The sequence below is a fragment of the Quercus lobata genome, chromosome 7 (genome assembly GCF_001633185.2).
Source record: "Quercus lobata isolate SW786 chromosome 7, ValleyOak3.0 Primary Assembly, whole genome shotgun sequence".
NCBI lineage: Eukaryota > Viridiplantae > Streptophyta > Magnoliopsida > Fagales > Fagaceae > Quercus > Quercus lobata.
Genome location: NC_044910.1, coordinates 23,884,741 through 23,904,189, shown reverse-complemented (window position 1 = coordinate 23,904,189; position 19,449 = coordinate 23,884,741). Strand labels below are relative to the sequence as shown.

The 19,449-nt window shown below is 32.6% G+C and overlaps 1 protein-coding gene across 3 annotated transcripts; it reads right to left on the bottom strand.

Moving 5' to 3' along the window:
- Window positions 1-4,487: 4,487 nt before the first annotated feature.
- LOC115954112 (nudix hydrolase 23, chloroplastic) lies at window positions 4,488-10,719 on the bottom strand. Of its 3 annotated transcripts, XM_031071990.1 has the most exons (9): window positions 10,412-10,718; window positions 10,194-10,300; window positions 8,121-8,252; window positions 6,868-6,944; window positions 6,507-6,642; window positions 6,275-6,415; window positions 6,117-6,175; window positions 5,202-5,269; window positions 4,488-4,875 (listed from the first exon to the last, which is right to left on the bottom strand). In XM_031071990.1, the coding sequence occupies exons 1-8, from the start codon at window positions 10,485-10,487 to the stop codon at window positions 5,209-5,211; spliced, it is 789 nt and encodes a 262-aa protein (XP_030927850.1). In that variant the 5' UTR covers window positions 10,488-10,718; the 3' UTR covers window positions 4,488-4,875; window positions 5,202-5,208. The 3 variants fall into 3 exon arrangements, with proteins under 3 accessions (XP_030927850.1, XP_030927848.1, XP_030927849.1); XM_031071988.1 differs by having other exon boundaries at window positions 10,194-10,719; XM_031071989.1 differs by lacking the exon at window positions 4,488-4,875 and adding an exon at window positions 4,889-5,058 and having other exon boundaries at window positions 10,194-10,719.
- Window positions 10,720-19,449: the final 8,730 nt, after the last annotated feature.

Below are 19,449 nucleotides of genomic sequence, written 5' to 3'. Positions count from 1 at the left end.
TCCTAAAATTTAAAAGTTTTTTCCCATCACGTTTAAAAAAGAATTTACAATTACTACTTATCTCTAAAGTTTATCCTTTTTTATTTGATGAAAAATAATATATATATATATATATATATAAATTATAATAGATGTAAATTATTAACCTTTATCCTAAAAAATAGAAGAGTCTTTGAGTACGCGCATGAGCGTGTGCATGCTTAGAGACTAGTATTATATATAGTTAAATGGGGTCTTTGTGTTCATGAGCTTATTCAAGAACACATTATTATGGTTAAGCTTGGCTCATTTAATAATCGAGACTAAACTTATGGCTTAAACTTAACTTATTTTCTAAACAAACAAATATAAACAAGCTTTTTTCCCAAGTTGAACTTGAGCTGTTCATACTTCATAAACAGCTTCTTTCATTTACAACCTTACGTGAGAGATCGGCAAATAAGATAATTTTCACTGCCGAAAGGTTTTTTTCTTTTCTTTTACTAATTGACATGAAATTCTTTTCAAAATTTTGAAAAAAAAATTACATTTTAAATCTAATAGTTTTGGACTTTGGAGAGTTGAAAAGGTAACAAATTGAACCTTGAAGCCAAATGAGATGAACAACATTAAGTTCAGGGTAGGGCTACACAGGTGGCAATTCTTGTTAATGAGTCATGTTCAGGGTAATATCAAGATAATGGTATTCAAATGCATAGTTCAATTCTAAGCCGATTCATTTAATAATTGTGTCAAACTGTCTCAATCCTAACACAATATGCTTCTTTTTAAGAAGCGCATCAGCTCAACTTAACACATTTTGACCAATTTAATATAAAAATATAGTTTTTTTTCTTTGTTTAGGCTAACATTCTTTTTCCTTTTTCTTTTTTTCTTTTTTTAAGGTCATCACATCTATTTCTATGTAGAGTCAGAAAATGACAATGTACAATGATACATTGACGTGCATTATCAGATCCCAAGATAAGGACACGTGCCCTTTTTGCCTGCTTCAAATTAGAAGGAATACTAATTAAATAAAAGTAACAAAATGTTCCCATATTTTGCAATTAATTTTGGTGATGAGCAATGCTATCATCACAACAAATTTCATAATTTTTTTTTTTACAATAATTATGTTAACAAGCTTTTATTAGTTCTTATCTTGATTCACTATTAACATCACTTTTTTACCTATCGTTAACAAGATATTACATCACAATGAGATGTAAACCTTTTTTTTTTTTGTCTATAGAATTTCTCCTCAATGAAACCAACTTATTTAAATAAACATTAAAAAAAATTAAAAAGTTTTAGACCTTGTACAAAATGAAAATGGTTTTTAGTATCTCTTTGGATTATTATTTTCTTAATTAGTAAACGAATAAGTTTACATAGAAAAAGTGAGATTTTAAAAAGTTTTATATAAATAAATAAGTTAGATAATTTCTCTTTAAAAAAAAAAAAAAAAACAAACAAACAAACAAAAACCTATTTCTAACACATAGATACAAGACAACACTTTTGACAATGGACTTGTAAATTTGATTCATCTTTCATAAGAAGGTAACCACCCCATTAAATCAAACTTCAATTGAGAGGTTTATCTCTACCCCTCCAAAGGAAGAAGGTAACCAACCTGTTAAATCAACAATTGAGAGGTTCATCTTTACCCCTTTAAAGAAAATTATTTTCCAGGGAGATTTAGAGCTTGTTTGGATGGGATGAAAATTAAGTGATATCACTTAGTTTTCATGATCCATCATCCAAATCGAGTGGGTCCCACGGGTGAGCATATGTTTGGCTTAGTTTTACATCACCGTTTTCATGACTAAAATACTCAAAAAAATGGATGTGGATGATGGAAAATGAAAACAGGATTTTGGTGTTTTCAAAACTTGAAAACTGAAACTCAGTGGCAAGTAGCGTAAATAAGATAAGATTGTGGGCCCCGAAGCCAGTGCATTGTCATATCAGAGTCAGGCTTTGGGTTATTACTGTTGGAACTCCCCTATTTCATTTCATTTCTCCCCCAAATTTTCAGCAAAATTTTTCCCTCTTCTCACTTCCCTTTCTCAACCTCTTCTCATTTTCACTTCCCTCTTCATCCCCAGTGAGCTAGCTCCATGACGAACACTCCGTGATCGAAGCACTGACCTAGGCCTAAATCTTCACCAGCGAGTCTACCGAGCTGTATCACCGTGTTCATACCTCTCTCTCCCTCTCCTAGGTGCAATATATATCTCTCTTTCCCTCTCCATTTTCCATGTCCATGGTTTGATTTGGATTTTTTGTTGAATGTGAAAGGGGGTTTTTGATTTAAAGTACTAATGTTGGTTGTGGCTTGTGAGACAACATTCCTCTTAATCTTTTGAAATATTATGAATTTCTTAAGTTCTACCTTCGTTTTAAACCCAAAGTGTTAAATCCTTTGGCACTGTGAAACATTTTTTAGTATTGGATTATTAGATGCATTGATAGATTACTACATAAATTGATTGGCTTGATAATCTAGAAATCCTATGTTTAACTTTGGCATTTGTTTATGGTTTTAATTCAAATTGGTTGTAGCTTTGACTCTTGGTTTATTGAGATATCTTGCTTAAGCACCAAGTTTGATGAACTAAGTCACATGTAAATTGTTTCCTTGCACCTTGGTCGTGTGGTGGCATGTCCTATTGGTAATTATTCTTCTCCTCACATGGAGGTCATGCCATTATGAACAAATGCACCTTTTTTTTTACTAGGTTAGTTGAACACTTGAGCTTTATCAGATTTTGATGTTCGTGGATTTGTGGTTGAAATATCCTACTGGTTATTTATTAACCTTGTTGTGAGAGGGCATGCCAATAACCTTCTTGATAATGTCTTGAATTTCTCAAAATTTAACATCTTTGGCCAAATCGCTTTGTTAATGAGAGATGTAATGCAAAAGAAGGCTTCTTGATATAGTTGGAAAAATTTTTGGAACCTATGTCTATCAAAAAAAAAAAAAAGATGAAGAACATTGTGTTAGAATTAAGATGGAACAATATCATATTGTTGCTTCAATTTGTGTCCAATAATAACTATAGTCCAATCTATGAACCAGCAGTACTACAATATTTTTTTCCCCTTTCAAGCGTAATAGTTAGATTTTAGTGACCCAAAAAGTGATGTGATATCTTGCCAAATGGTAATGGGTGCATGAGTCACAGTCTCTCACATATACATGGAATAACCATTGTTGCTGGTACCACTACAATGTGGCTTTACCAAAATATGCTAGGTGATATGTTCACTAATATGATATACTTGGTATTATTCAACATAGGGAATGTGACAAATTCCCATATGAGTCCTATGCTTCAAATGTAAAGAACCTAGATAACCAATTCAGAAACAAGAAATCATTGGGAAAAAAAAGCCATAGCCAGAACAACATACCCTATAACAGAACATCTCAAAACAGGGCTATCACAATTGCCATAGGATGACAAAGAACAGTATTACTATTTCATTTTCAACTGTTAATAAGGTCTAATTTTATGGCAGATGAGTTCTATGTTAATCACATGAATGACTATTAATTAAAGTAGGATTGATCTGTTTCTTTATTGCTTGACATTTGCTTCCATATAGCATGTTATAATGCACACCTTTCTCATTATGGATACTCTATTATGTCTTAAATATATAATGCATAATTATCTCTCTATTGATAATCTGTCAAACCTTTAGTGAGAAATTCACCTTGTAAGAATTATGAAATTATAGAGTAGAATGGAAAGTTGTGCAATAGTTCATAGTGAGATATTCTTTTTTTATGTTGAACCTTTTTTCCCTGGGCAAGTAGCTAATGATTTCTTCTTTATATACTTTGAAATAAATTGGTAGTGTTATTAATCCAAACTTATCAGACAACAAGTCCTCTGTTTCTGGGCAAGTAGCTAATGATTTCTCACCCCATATGATATGACTTCTATCGATGCATCTTTAATTTCTGTATCTGGGTTGTTCCAAGTTACTGCCTTTTTGTACTTGTCGACAACTATGAACTGTGTAGGGATATGTCTACTGTTTTTAGAAACTTACATGTGTTATTAGAAACCTTTCATTCTTATATGTGATTTTATATTCATAGGGTTGTTTGTGAGTCTTTTATATTTAATTTTACCATTCTGCCTTGAAGAGAAATATGTGGTTTTTCCTTTTTCACTCCATTCTAATTAGTTGGTATGTTTTAGTTGATTTTCTATGCAAATTATGTCACTAACAGTAGGTGGTATCTTTTCCCTTTGATTTCTTTACATCTTAGTACTGCAGCTGATTGTAAAACTGGCACCTGAAGAATTATGAAATAAATTGCTTTCTAAATAGGTTTTCTTGTCTTCTTCACTTAAGTTGAGTGGTTGGTTAGAGATTCAAGTGCCCCATTCATAAAACTATTAATATACATATAATACATATGCAATTGTGTTGGGAAATTTATATTTTGATATCTCAAGACTGCTCAGCAACAATCAGAGTAGTTTGAAAACACTAGGCAAGTGCTCATTTGAAGTTGCTGTAAAATATTCCAATTATCTTTTTGAATTTCAGTTCATGTTTACAAGATTTCCCACCAGATCCTATTCTAAGAAAATTTGGATCTTCCTTGTAAAGACAATCCAATCATGCAGTTCAACCTAATCGATTTACATTCTCTTCCACAACATGCTGAATTTTCACCTCCACAATTGTGTGTCAGATCATCCAACATCATGGATTGATATCAAGGTTTGATGTTGAATTCACATGAGATGAATGGATTTTGAGAGTCCAAAGATATACAGTGACTATACCGGATTCCAGGAACATTATCCAACTAGAATAGTAAGTTTCTTTTAGTTCCTAGTTTCAAATGTGAACCAGGCCCTGCAACCAGCAAAACATAAAATCATACAACCCAAACATATTAAGGGTATTTTTCTATAATAACCTTATGTGACATTGTTAAAATAATGAATTGGAGAGAGCAGTTTTTATTAGATATTTCAAATTTTACTAATTTCTTAATGGAAGACAGAGCACATACAGAAGACCAATACAAGGTCACACCTGCAATTTCATTATAAAAAACACATTGACCCATCACTTGATAGCCTCAAGACATCAATTATGTCACACATGCAGAAACATCAAGAAAATAAAACTATTTCAAACCAAACTATTGAATATATCCCTGTTCCTAGAGGACTCACCATCTTGTCAGGATTGTAGATGATAATCAAGAGTAAAAGCACGAATATCAGAAGGACTTGTGCCAGGCCTGACAATAACCATTAGCAAAGAATCATATATGAGAAATATGAACATCATTCAAAAATTCAAGATATTCCAGGTTCAAAACATTCATAAGAGTCGAATTCCATCAAACTCAACAAAGCCTTGCATCAACTATTTATATCGTGCAAAAGGATTTCAATAACAATTTTAAGAAGCATCTTGAGGATGGACTCTAATTAGAAGCATTGGACTTTCCAATGAAATTTCCAAATTGATCTCATTCACTCCCTCATACATCAAAATTTCAAAGAACTGAAACTCCCCCTTTTTCTTTAAGCTTCTTTTCATCCAATTCAATTCGTCATTTACCTTGGCTATCCTAATTTTTCAAATAACCCTAAAGTTTCTACCACCAATTGGTTTACTCAATACACTCCAATCTTTTGTATTACTTGCATTAAGAAGTTTATTAAAATAATTTTTCCATCTCTTTAATCTGTTCTTATACTAACACATTTTGATCTTCATCTTTAATGCACTTGACATCATTCAAGTCTCTTGGTTTCATTTCCCTTTATCCCTTGTCTTAGCAAGTTTATAAATATTCTTTCCCCATCATTTGTCTCCAAAATAAGAATGAGAATTGTAACTAAAACTGAATGTATGGAAACTTAAACTTGATTTGGCACATAAACAAACAGCATGACCATACACGTATAGCATTGATCTAATAGCACATAATTGACATGCATTTGTATTTTATCCTTCACCAAAAAAAAAAAAAGACTGTAACATTACTTTTTCCTTGTTCATTAGTTTAGGGAACCAACTTATGCATTAAGGTACCAGAGTTAAAAGTTTCCTCCCAAAAAATCTGAATAAATCTCTACCTCTTTTTGATTGTACCATAGTGGAATTTTGGTTTTCCAGCTTTAACATCTTCAATATACTGCAGCCACAAAAGATATGACAACAGGATATAAGATTTATGTCTGATGAAGAGTTTAATAATAACGATAAAGTTTCATTGTTCAAAACTGGTCCATACCAAATTCAAGGTAACAAACATTGATGAGAATGCCAGGGAATTAAAAGGTATATCATTGAGGGCAAAAAGCTGGCATTCTGACGATTCTGGACCTGGTGAGAACTGGGGCTTCTTGAGCTTTGCCAAGAATATTATGTAAGTCTGTTCCAAATAAGGTATAATGAATTATGCAGACATCTTTAGCAAGTACACAAAATCCATATGAGCTAAGAAAAAAGATGCTGTCCCTTACTTGGCCAATAAGAGGAATATCCAACTGAGCAAAAGGAGACAGCCCTTCCACTTCTGCATTTGCTTCTTCCCAGGTTTCCCTGATTGCCCCTTCTGCAGCAGATTCCCCTATTTCCATGTAACCAGCAGGAAGAGTCCTATTCAATAACACCCAATCATCAAATTAAGATTATGGTTGAAAACAATGATACTAGAGGCAACCTTCATCATAACAGAAAATGCGTAAGTACCCCAGTTTGTGTTTTGGAAGTTTTTTTTAATAATTTTTTTATTTGTTTTAGGAAATGATTGTGAAGAAGAACCAAAATGAACAAATAGGTTAGTCCTTCCCCAACTAAAACTACAAACATGTACATACATACCAAAGACCATAAGATGGTTGAATCTTCCGCTTGCAAAGTAGGACCTTGTTATCATGCTCAATGAGGCAACCCACAACCTATAAGTATCAATTGAACAATTATTAAGCAAAAGGAAACCAAATTAAGAAGAAGGTAATTAGACTTTGCATTAGAGCACAAATAAGAATGAGGACCGAACATAAATAACAAACGCATTAGCAGCAAAACTTTACCAATCCATTCATACTTATAGCTATAAATAAATAACCCAACTCAACTATCAACCATATTCATTTTTTACATCAGTAACTGACTTTATTAAGAACTAAAATTATAAAGGATAGATATACAACAAGAATAGGTGAGCATGTCATACAAAATTTGCTGAGTAATCCATAGGACAAACCAATTTCTATCGAAAAAAGAAATAGAGATGAAGAGGCTCAAAATCTAAATTTACAATGTGGACACTCTCATCATCATTGTACAATTTCTTGATACTGATTCACTGCTCTTTAGATTGAATCCTTGAAAATTCAACCAGTGTGGCCTAGGTTGTGGAATAAGTGCCTACAAGCAACAAATGAAAGATATTCTTGTCCACCAACCCCTGTGTTAGCAAACAGCATAAAGTTGCTTTCTAAAATCTAGCTAAGCAATCACAATTTTATATTTCTTTTTCTTAGATAAGCATAAATTAATGTAATTACTCATGCAACAAGTATACTGTGGTATCTGGTTTAAGCTTAAAGGGAGGGTAAAACATTATAGGACTCACAACAGTTATCAAAGTTGCTGGAAAATTGCTAGGTATCTGGACATCTAGCATAGAATTCACTAATCCACTGTATTTTACTTTGCATATGAAAACATTAGTAGTTTCGTAAAGAAAACAACAATTAATGTATCTATGACAACATTTACAGAGATCCTAATATGCTGTTTTGTAAAGCAATAAAAATAGACTTATTTTGATGCTTAAAAAAAATTAATTGATTTTATTTCAGTAGGGATCCCATACACCTTGAAAGGAAAAATTATAAGTTATAAGCAAATAAAAGTCCATTTATACCAAGAGCCTCATGGCTCAACTGGTTGGCACCTCTTGTTGTTTCCAAGACATCCAGGATTCAAATCCCCCCTCCTCCATTGTAACCATCAAATTATCCACACACCCAAAAAAAAAAAAAAAAAGTCCATTTATTTCTGGATTAGCAATTTCACAAATCGAAAGAGAGTTTCATCCTATAGTATTTGTAATTGAATAGTATTACCATTTTTGGGTTCTGATAGGCAATCTTCCCACAAACTGTGCAAATAGCTCTCATCTTCTCCTCTCCAGAAGGTATCTCGTGCTTTGTTGGGCCACCACACCACTGACAGAAACTGATCTTACGAACATTTCCCTGCATAACGGAAACTAGAAGAATGAGAAAGAGTAGAGAATAAACAACTGAAGAAAATTAAAGAGACAGTTAACAAACAGTATAGGATTTATGGTTTACATTTTGAAAACGTTTACAGGACACATGACAGATTAGAGTTTAAATATACCAGTAAACAATGATCTTTGGCAACAAGAAAAATTGGATTTGTAGATAATTTGACCACAATCATGTGTCCCAACATTCAAAAGTAAGGTAAACCTCACACCTAGAAACACACCCACAATCATCTGACACACTGAGGACTATGTCACTAGGAACCTTTTTTTTTTTTTTTTTTTTTTGATGACGTGGAACCTCACCAAGGCAGGGCCCTTTGGACCCACCCCTAGAGAGTACACCACAATTACATGACCCTAACCACCAAAATTATATATCAAGTAATGAACTCCTAGTGGGGATTGAACTCAAGATGTCTAGGTCTAGAGTTCATTCCAAGCCTCCAAGTACTATAAACTAACTAGAAAAATTCTACTATTGGACAAAATAATTTAAATTCTTACCTCTCACACCATCCTCTATCAAAGTTAAGAAGAGATTAAGATACTTACCAAAAAAGAGTTAAGAAGAGAATAAGAGGAGCCACCTTTTTCTACATGTATGAGATTTGTACTACCAATACATAATCTCTAAAAGTCATGGTTTTCAATTCAAAGTTATTTCAAAGCCTTAAGGTCGGAAGGTGATTGTTCTTCTCCTTGGAGAAGCATATGGAGAGTTAAAGCTCCACCAAGAATGGCTTTTTTAACTTGGACTACTGCATTGGGAAATATTTGACAACAGTCAAATAGGTGTTGCATGTGTAAGTCAAATCAGGAATTACTGGGTCATCTATTTTTGTACATTGTGTAATTGCTTAGGAATTGTGGACTCTTGTGCTCTTTTTGCTTGGTGTGAGCTGGATTATGCAGATATCAGTGATAAATTCTTGGATGTTGGAAGGGGCATTTCAGCAAGTGGAATAGTCTTGAAACTTTGAAAGTTATTCCTTTATGTTTAATGTGGAGCATTTGGAGAGAAAGGAATCCAGACACTTTCCAAGGGAGTGGGTTATCAGCAATAAAGCTGAAATTTTTATTTTTAAGGTCCCACACGATTTGACTTTGGCTACTAGCTCATACTCTTCCACAAAATCTTTAGAGTTTCTTGACTGTTGAAATTTTAGATGCTAACTTTTTTCAACTTTTTGGCTCTTCCTTACCATACATGCTATCAAAAGTGAGGCAAAATCATGTGACTTAACCACAATCAGACAACTTAATCATCAATTCTTCTTTCACTTATAAAAGAACCAAAAGAGATTGCATAAAAAATCAAGAGCAAAGAAGTTTTGGCAAAAAGCAGAAAAAGATATTGATCATGTACTGATGTAATGTTATAATAGCAGAAGCTCCGATACCAATTTGTTGCATGAACAGGCATCCGAAAAGTACTCCCACACAAGATAATCCATACAAAATTGCCAAGCTGAAAGCATGTACTAACATCTATTGAGGCTCTACAAAAAATAAATAGTTATAAAAGGTACCTAAGCTGAAGTTGGCATCTTTTCTTAAACCCATTTGAGTCAAAATTAGTTCAACACATTTGTTATTTAAAAAAAAAAGGCAAAAACTCAAATCCCTAGCCAGTATCCAACCAAATCCAATAAACATGAAAGAGTTTAAAAAATGACATAAAACAATAAAACCACCTAGCAAATTACAAGAGTAGCTTCCTTCACCAACCAATCATTAAGAAAACTCAATAACCAGAATGTTTCTTAAATTAAATTGAACCTAATTATGCAACCTCGGCATTACCAACATACCTCAAAGTCACTATGTTATAACCCACCAATTCAAAAAACCCAATTGAACCCATCAAATATAAAGAAAGTAGCTAACAGAAAATAAAACTCACAAATGAAGAAGACTGAGAAGCAACCGATGCTGATGAAGAAGCGGAAGCTGCATCTGGGTTTGACTCGGAACGAGCACGAAATCTTCTGAAAGAAGGAGTCTTGCAAGCTGAAAACTCATGCAAAAACGAACAGTTGTTTGTTCTTGCTACTCTTGTAGAAGATGAAGATGAAGAAAATGAAAATGGTCTAGTAGAGACAGAAATGAAGGAGAACCCACCACTGGTACTGGTACGAGGTTTCCAAAGTAACCACCCAGATGAACTACAACCCAAATTCTGTATTGCTCTCAGCATATTATTCCAGAAAAAAAAAAAAAAAATAGAAATAAAAACTAAAACTTGTAACAAAAGGGAAAATGATTATGGGTTTGGAAATGGAATTGGATTTATATTTTATATTAATAATAATATGCGAGTTGTTGAGTCTGGTGTGAGAGTTTTGTACACTGGTTTTCTGCACGAATGCTTGCTTTTACTGGTTTGATCTTTTTCCAAATTTGGATGAAGTGTGCCTCTTGATCTTGATGACCATTGTTTGTTTGATTGTTTTTGTCTCCTTTCGTTGTGGCCTTGTGGGCCACTTGCGGCCCCCTAGATTGTAATTTGCAGGTAACGATTGACCTATCAAATCTTGCCACTTGCATAATTAGCTCCACATCTTCCAAACTTTAGACCCACAATTTCATCCTTAAAAAAAAATTGGCGAAACTACACTATTGGTTCCTGAAATTTATCCTGTGTGCGCAATTAGTCCCTCAAGTTTGAAGCGAGCACAATTAATCCCTTAAATTTTAAAATTGAATTGTATTGATCATTTTACTAACTTCTATTAACGGTGTTACTTACGTGGCTAACTTCACAATGACTTGATATTTTCTTTAATGATGTGGCATATTTTTAATTAAAAAATTACAAACTAAGCGAGAAAAAATATTAATCGGTACCAAATTAAAAAAAAATATTTTCTGCCTACTGTGAAAACCCACAACGAGAGAGAAAAGGAGAGAGGAAAGAAATCAAACCCTAGCCGCCGCCTGAAATTCCATGCCCTAGCTGTCGCCGGCAATAGCCCAAGCTGTAGCTGCCGCCGGCGACAGCACAACAGCACTGCTTCTCTGGCATAACCACTAAACCGCTGCCGCCTCCCTCTGCTGGTGACGGTGGCCTTTTGCCTCCTAGCGATGCTTCCTTCTCAGCCACTTTTGTATCTTCGTGCTAGCACTCTGGAACTAGAAGGCTTTTTAGGCTTCTCTAGTTCTCTGCCGTCACGTGTTCAAACCCAGCCCATAAGTCCATAACCATTGTTGTAGTAGGATTAAAATTAGTTGTATAGTTTTCAATCCAAAACATCTCTGTGTCTCTCACAGTTTCCATGTCAGGACCATTGTTTTCTTGTCTTTTTTTATCTTTTACTAAACTTTCAAGAAAACCTGTTTGAGGCTGTACTTTGAGACCCAGTTGTTTTTATTTTTATTTTTTATTTTTAAAGGGTGATATTTCTATTATTATTGTTCTATTGCTGAGATATGGAGATTTTTGGAACTGGGTAGATTTGTTCTATTATTATTGTTCTTTTTTGAGTCTCTTTTGGAACTGGGTAGTCTCGTTGTGGGTTTTCACAGTAGGCAGAAAATATTTTTTTTTTTAATTTGGTACCGGTTAATATTTTTTCCCACTTAGTTTGTAATTTTTTAAATAAAAATATGCCACATCATTAAAGGAAATGCCAAGTCATTGTGAAGTTAGCCACGTAAGCAACACCGTTAACAGAAGTTAGTGAAAGGACCAATACAACTCAGTTTTAAAACTTAAGGGACTAATTGTGCTCACTTCAAACTTGAGGGACTAATTGCGCACACAGGGTAAACTTCAGGGACCAATAGTGTAGTTTCGCCAAAAAAATTCAATTAAATTCTAAATTAGATTTTAATTGTTGTCAAATTTTATGTGTTTTATTTAATTTTTTTTTTTCTATTTGAGTTAATGTTAAGCAAAAGATGAAGAGTCTAGTATAAATAAATCATGAAAAAACCCAATAAACAAAAAATAGAAAAAAAGAGTAAACTCATGTGTATATATTTAAAAAAAAAAAAAAACTAAAATAAAGAGAGAGAGTAAAACTCATCTGTCACTTAAAAAATATGTAACTTTTACACAAATCATAATTTGAACTATATATATGTGTAATTGTAATTGTTTTTAATTGTATCATATATATATGCACGGTTTATACACTAGTTTATTTTACTATAAGAGCCTTCTAAGTAGTTATCATACCCGATCCATCCAGTTAGACTAGTAACCTAGTAAGCTGCTACCTAAATCGGTATGGTTGTTTAATTGGACCACTTATACAATTGAACCAATAAAACCTAATAAAATCCAACAATTTTCTTACAACTCATGCAATCTATATGGGTTGTTGTGACCCATCTGGTTTTGTAATTTTGAATAAAATTACATCCATGGGTTCATTGTAGTACATTTTTAAAAAAAATTTGGAGCTTAATGAAAACAATATATTCTATAATGAGGTTAATGGTTGACATTTCAATAAAGATAAAGCTTAATTTTAACTTAGATTTTTTTAAAAAAAAAGAAAGTTTTAACTTAGATTGTAATTCATAGGAATATAGCAACTAGTGAGATATGCAATATTCATAAAATATGACTTTGACATTTAAGATATGCTTTTATTCCTACAATTTTGAAAAATATAATGCAATAATATATCATTTAACAATTAGACTTGGCTAAAATTTTATGATATCCTTTTAATTTTATATATTTCTAGTGTTATTACTTGTGAAACCTTGAATTTGAATTATATTAGATGGCTTGTTTTATACATAATTTTAATTAATAATTTAGGCTTGCCTATTTTATCAATTTTCATATTTATTTTATGAATTTTTAACGTATTTTTATATATTTTTTAATTTTTAATTTACATAACTATGCAACTTGGCTATTGTCCAATTGTTGATCTAGTGACCTGATAACCCAAATCTTAGATCGGGTTAACTTTTGATCTGAGTTTAGTAACTATTTGCAGCTCAAAAAAACTAAGTAGAAAAAGATAATGTCTCTGAAATCTGAATTTGTGTTCCTTCCAACCTTCTGCACTCATGCCTTATCCATGCAACCAGTCTACAACAAACCGACTATCTCAGAAAATCGTTATGTATCATGCGGAAAAAAAAATAATGGTACAAGAGCATTTATTTTCTTCATAAACTAAATCATTACCTAGGAATATTCATGGCATAAAGTGTGATATCAACTTTCTAGATGATGAATTTCCTAATGGATGAAAAAAATTGTGGTAATTGTTCCAAACATAAAAATTTATTCTTTGTACATTAATAGATTTAGGAAATAAAATCTTACAACAAACGGAAATTCACTTACTTATTATAGTTTGTGTGTATTGTTTTGAGTGACACTATTAGCTTGCGTTAACAAATCAATTAATTGTACCTCTTTCTCAGAAAACGAACTGTAACCAAGTTTGCGAGAACTACTATTCCCCTGTACTTGTCTTTAGGTTCAATTATATCTGGTCGAAGTCTGTTGCACTTTCTCTCCGTCTCTCAATTAGGGGAGAGTGATTTTTATTTTTATTTTTCTATTTCTAATTGAGGCATATACAATGTCATTTTCCCATTTCTAGTTTTTTTTTTTTTTTTAATTTTAAATTTAAGCTATTTTTTTATTTTGAAATAAATAATAATTTTATTTATTAAATATTTGGAAAGCACCAAAAAACACCTTTGACGACTAAGTTTAATGAAGGGCTAACAGGAGGCCTTAAAATTGGAGATATAAAATGAATTTTTGTGAAATTTAGAAGGTAAATTTTACATTTTTGCCAACTTTTAAATATATTAATCAACAAAAAAAAGTGGCAGATGTATGAAAGACAGAAAGAATACAAGTATACAATAGGTAGACGTTATATCCATGACCTAAGCCTTTTGACTTTTTTTATTCGAAAAAAATTGCGCAAAAAAATTTAAAATATCACCTCTCAATCAAATAGAATTATACTCCTACAATAGGTCATGCTTATTTACTTTATATAATATTACTGTGATAATTAGATGGATATAAACCCATGATTAAGGTCAAATCATTCTATGCAAGATAATCATAAACTTAAAAATATGTTGGTAAAAAAATTGTGAGTAGCATTAAGATGATTCTAGATTCTGATCACGCATCTTAGGCTTTTTTTTTTAAGGGCTAATACTTTCTATTTATCATAATTCGGGGTTACTGCGTTTTCCAATTACAAAAATACCTAAGATATAATGAGATCTAACACACAGAAAATAAATTCACACACAAAGGCATAAATATTTCTAACAATATGTTTATAAATATATAAATAAAATTAACATATTTTATAAGTTCAAATTTGTCTAAGTACATTAACCTAATGTAACGTATTACATTAAAAAACACATTTTACAGATTTTTTTTTATAACATTTTTTAATTATGTTTATTGTAACAGATGAAACACCCAAAAACTCTTTGTTATAGCCAGTACAGGCTGGTACATCCCAATATTGTACTTGATACATTCCAGAAGAGTACCAATACCAATTTAATGGCCGGTATAAAAATGAATTTATGTACCGAATAATAAAAACAATTGAAACAAAATTTGGTGCACATATAACTCTTTCTTGATGTTACACAAATGTTTGATTGCATTAGTATATTGAAAATTTCATCTTTTGATTATATATATTTTATATGCCCTTAATACACACGTCAAATTTTGTGTCAATAGAATGTTATTTACTATTCGATTAATAACTTTATTGTATATATTATTATATTAATAAAGTAGAAGCTAATTTTTTTTTTAATTTTTAACATTTTTTAATTATGTTTATTGTAACAGACAAAACACCCAAAAACTCTTTGGTATAGCCAGTACAGCCTGGTACATCCCAATATTGTACTTGATACATTCCAGAAGAGTACCAATACCAATTTAATGGCTGGTATAAAAATGAATTTATGTACCGAATAATAAAAACAATTAAAAAAAATTTGGTGCACATATAACTCTTTCTTAATGTTACACTAATGTTTAATTACATTAGTATATTGAAAATTTCATCATTTGATTATATATATTTTATATGCTCTTAATACACACATCAAATTTCGTGTCAATAAAATGTTATTTACTATTTGATCCATAAGAGCATTCTCATCAACAATTGCAAAAATTTTAGCATTTACAATCTTAAAACACTACTTTTTCAATTTTAACACCTCATTTTACAATATACCAAACATCAAATTTTTTTTTTTTTTTTTTACAACTTCATTTAAAAATTATTTCTTTGTAATTTTTTATTCATTTTTTGCTTTTTTTTTTTCATCCTCTCTCTCTCTCTCTCTCTCAACCTAGCAATCATACCCACCGCCAGCCACTAGCCACCACAATTCCAATAACCACCACAATGATCAGAGACCCACACCGATGAGACCCATGCCAATCAAGTTGATGACCCACACCGATGAGACCGATCAAGTTGACGATCCACACCGATTAACTTGACGTAGCTGGTCACGTCGATGATCCACGAACCCAGACCCATGAACTTAGACCCACAAACCTAAACCCATAAAATTGCTGGAGCACATCAGACCACGACCCAAAACGCCAAATCCATAACCCACACAACCACTACCGAATCTACCATCAAATCACAATCTTAAAAAATAAAAAAATAATAAAAAAAAGAAGAAGAAGAAGAAGAAGAAGAAACCACTGCGATAGAGATTGGCCTGGCTTGATGCTTCGACTTGGGTTTTGTCGGAGAGGGAGGTAGAGATGTCAAGCAGAGGGAGAGACAGAGAGTAGAGAAATGGTTGGCTCAGAGTAAGAATGAGAGACGAAAGAAACAGAAATGAGAAAGAAATAATAAGAAGAAAAGAAAGTGGGCCCCACCTGAATACAAAATAAATATGTTTTACAATTGGTGAACAGTGTGGTATCAAATATGAGATTGCACTGTTTATCAATGCCAAATATTATGGCATTTAAAACACTTGATGGAGGTGGCTTTTTAGAGTTTGGTGTGTCAAATACTAAATATTTGGCATTTGACACACTTGATGAGAATGCTCTAACCTTATTGTATATATTATTATATTAATAAAGTAGAAGCTAAGAGAAAGTTCAGTCAAGAATCCAAAGTAGATTCTAATTGAACCCTAATTTTGTGCAAGGTATACTTTTAATTGTCTACTTATTTGATGCTAAGTATCTCTATATTTTAAATATGTTTCAATATGTGTCAAGTGTCATTACATCTCTCATTTTGTATTAAATGTCTTTAGATGTAGATTCATGAATCTAAAATTAAAAAATATAAAAAGTCTTCGTTAAAAATTCATTATACTTCTATGTAAATTTTTGAATGTGTCATATTTTCAAGTTTCCAACCAATTTTAAATTATTTTTAAGTCCATTTAAAACCACCATTAACCAATTCTATTTAGATCTCATTTGAAACCACTTCTAATCTGTTTAAAACCTAGATTTTCTTACAAAAACTTAATTAATAGTTCAAATATGAATTTCAACGAAAGATTACTGTATCATGTTCTAAAAATTGGTTGTTCATATCTTATTCGAAAACACACGAAATAATTTTATTGTATCACAAGAACAAAAATTAAGTTAAGAAGTAAGAAACTTTTTTTTTTTTTTTCTAAAATAAAATAAACAAGCACGAACAATTTGTATGTTCTACCAAATAATAGTTTTACTAGGCCTTTTTTTTTTTAATACTTCGATAGTTGGAGATAAGGGATTTAAACCTTAAATGTTTCAATTGAAACACCAGGAGATGCCAGTTAAGCTATATCATGTTCTAACAATTGGTTGTTCATATCTTATTTGAAAAATGCGCACGTGAAATAACTTTATTGTATCACAATAACAAAATTTTAAGAAGTAATAAATACATATTTTTTCTAAAATAAAATAAATAGGCATGAACAATTTGTATGTTCTAGCAAATAATAGTTTTACTAGGCCTTATTTTTCTTTTTCTTTTTTGTGATAATTCAATAGATGAAGGCAAGGGATTTAAACCCTAAATGTCTCTATTGAATTCTAAGAGTTGCCAGTTTAGCTACAAAAGCTTTTGGCCTTACCATGTTTTTTTAAGAATGACCACTAATAATATTTAGCTTATGTAGGAATTTTAATATGAATCTAATTATATTTATTTTGAAATGTACCGTGCATGCACAGATTACAAGTTAGTGATTATATAATTTTGAAGTTCAAAAAAATTAAAATTTAAACAATGTATAGATGAGATTGTTATTTTTATTTTTTATTTTTTGAGAAGCAACACTGTAATTTTATTCAAATAGAAGCTGAATCGGCTTGAATTATAGAAAAAAGATGCAGAAGAACACCCTCCATCCACACCGAATACTCGCTAACATGTCTTGTATGTCTAGCAATGTTGTGCGTTGCACTATTCTTTTGTCTCAATACATGACTGAATTCAATATATGTAAAATCCTTAGCAAGCTCCTTTGCTTCATCAATCAAATGTCCATATTCCGTTAAAGACAGGTTCTCACTGGCTAAAGCATCCATGGTAATCTTAGAATCTCCTTCAAGCACAACAAAAAGCAGACCAAGCTCTTTTGCAAAACGCAGGGCTTTAGTAGCTGCAACGACCTCCACTGCTATCACCAAAAAAGGCAGTGGGAATGTTTCAGCCATTGACGCAACCACTTGCCCAGTCCAGTCTCGGATAATCACTCCCATGCTGGCATGATTGTCTTCTCTAAAAATAGCGCCATCGAAGTTCACCTTGAGGTTCGGCCAAGGTGGTAGTGTCCATTTGAGATTATGGCGAGTGTTTGTGACTCTTTCTGGTGGTCTGGAAGCAATTGAACTGAGAAAGGCTGTTCTTGTGCTTCGAACTTCCTCAGTGATGCACTAAATAGGGAATAACCGGTTGCTGGTCCGAATAACATTCCTACAATACCACACGGTCCGGACTATGGTAGCGAAGAGAGCTAAATCTGCCTCAACCTCAATAACATGCTCCACCATTTCCTTGAAGCTAATGAAAAGCGTTGATGTTCGAAAACTCCATGCTAAGTTTTCTTACCACAGCGGTGTTAGTGTTGGACAAGACGACAAGGCGTGCACCACATCCTCGGTCTCGGCTTGGCATTGCTCACAGGTGTCATGAGTGAGTATCTTCCTCTGCTTGAGATTAGCCTTACACAGGATAGAGTTCCTAATAGCTCTCCACAAGAAATTTCTGATCTTTGGCTGCGCATCCAATCCCTACACTTTCTTCCACAGCTTGTTGCTCTCGGGGCTATACTCATTGTTGTTGAAGTTGTTATTCTTGTAAAGAAAGTTGTACCCCGATTTAACTGAATAGATACCTGTTGGAGTGAAGGGCCAGATTAATGTGTCTTCAGTTGGAATGGAGCTTAGTGGGATTAATTCAATCAATTCCACATCTCTTTGCATAAACAAATTCTGCAAAGCTTTTGAGTGCCATCTGTTGAAGTCCAAATCTATCAGTGAGGCTACTAACAAGTCTTCCAAACCATGTGCTCTTGGTGTTGAGATATAAGGGAGAAAGGGTAAAGGTAGCCACGAGTTTGACCATACCCGAATGGATGTCCCATCCCCCACCTTCCATCTCATCCCTTCCTTCAGTACTTCCCTTTCGATCAAGATACTTCTCCATGCATATGAACCATCTTGAGTGTCAACTGCCTCCATCAGTGAGCAATGGGGAAAAAACTTTGACTTGAAAACTCTATAGAAAAGAGAATTCTTATTTTGTAGTAGCCTCTACGCCTGCTTTGCCAAAAGAGCATCGTTGTATAATACTAGGTCTCTAAAGCCCATAATTCCCTCACTTTTGGGCTTGCAAAGCTCCCCTTTTCTTATCCAATGGATTTTCCTCCTCTCCCCTTCTTGTCCCCACCAAAATCTTCTAATTATACCCTTAGGATTTGATTGGATAGAACTTATTTTGCTGAAACTGAAAATTGAAAAAAATGTAGCAAAATAATTTTTAAATATGTAAATAATGCCGTGGGACCCATTTTTAATGAAAAAGTTTCTGAAAAGTGAAGTTTGTGGGTCCCAAAAACTGTTCACAGGACCCACAGAACTAATAAAGGAGGGTTGAAAAGTCAATAAACGACGGCTACTGTTCATGAATAGTAGC

Bases quoted from the DNA above. Each gene is read 5' to 3' on its own strand.
- LOC115954112 (XM_031071988.1), bottom strand. From the start codon at position 10,487: ATGCTGAGAGCAATACAGAATTTGGGTTGTAGTTCATCTGGGTGGTTA. The intron at 6,945-8,120 runs GTAATACTATTC...TGATACTTATAG, and splicing joins CCTATCAGAACCCAAAAATG to GTTGTGGGTTGCCTCATTGA. The intron at 6,176-6,274 runs GTATGGACCAGT...TTGTGGCTGCAG, and splicing joins TGTTTGTTACCTTGAATTTG to TATATTGAAGATGTTAAAGC.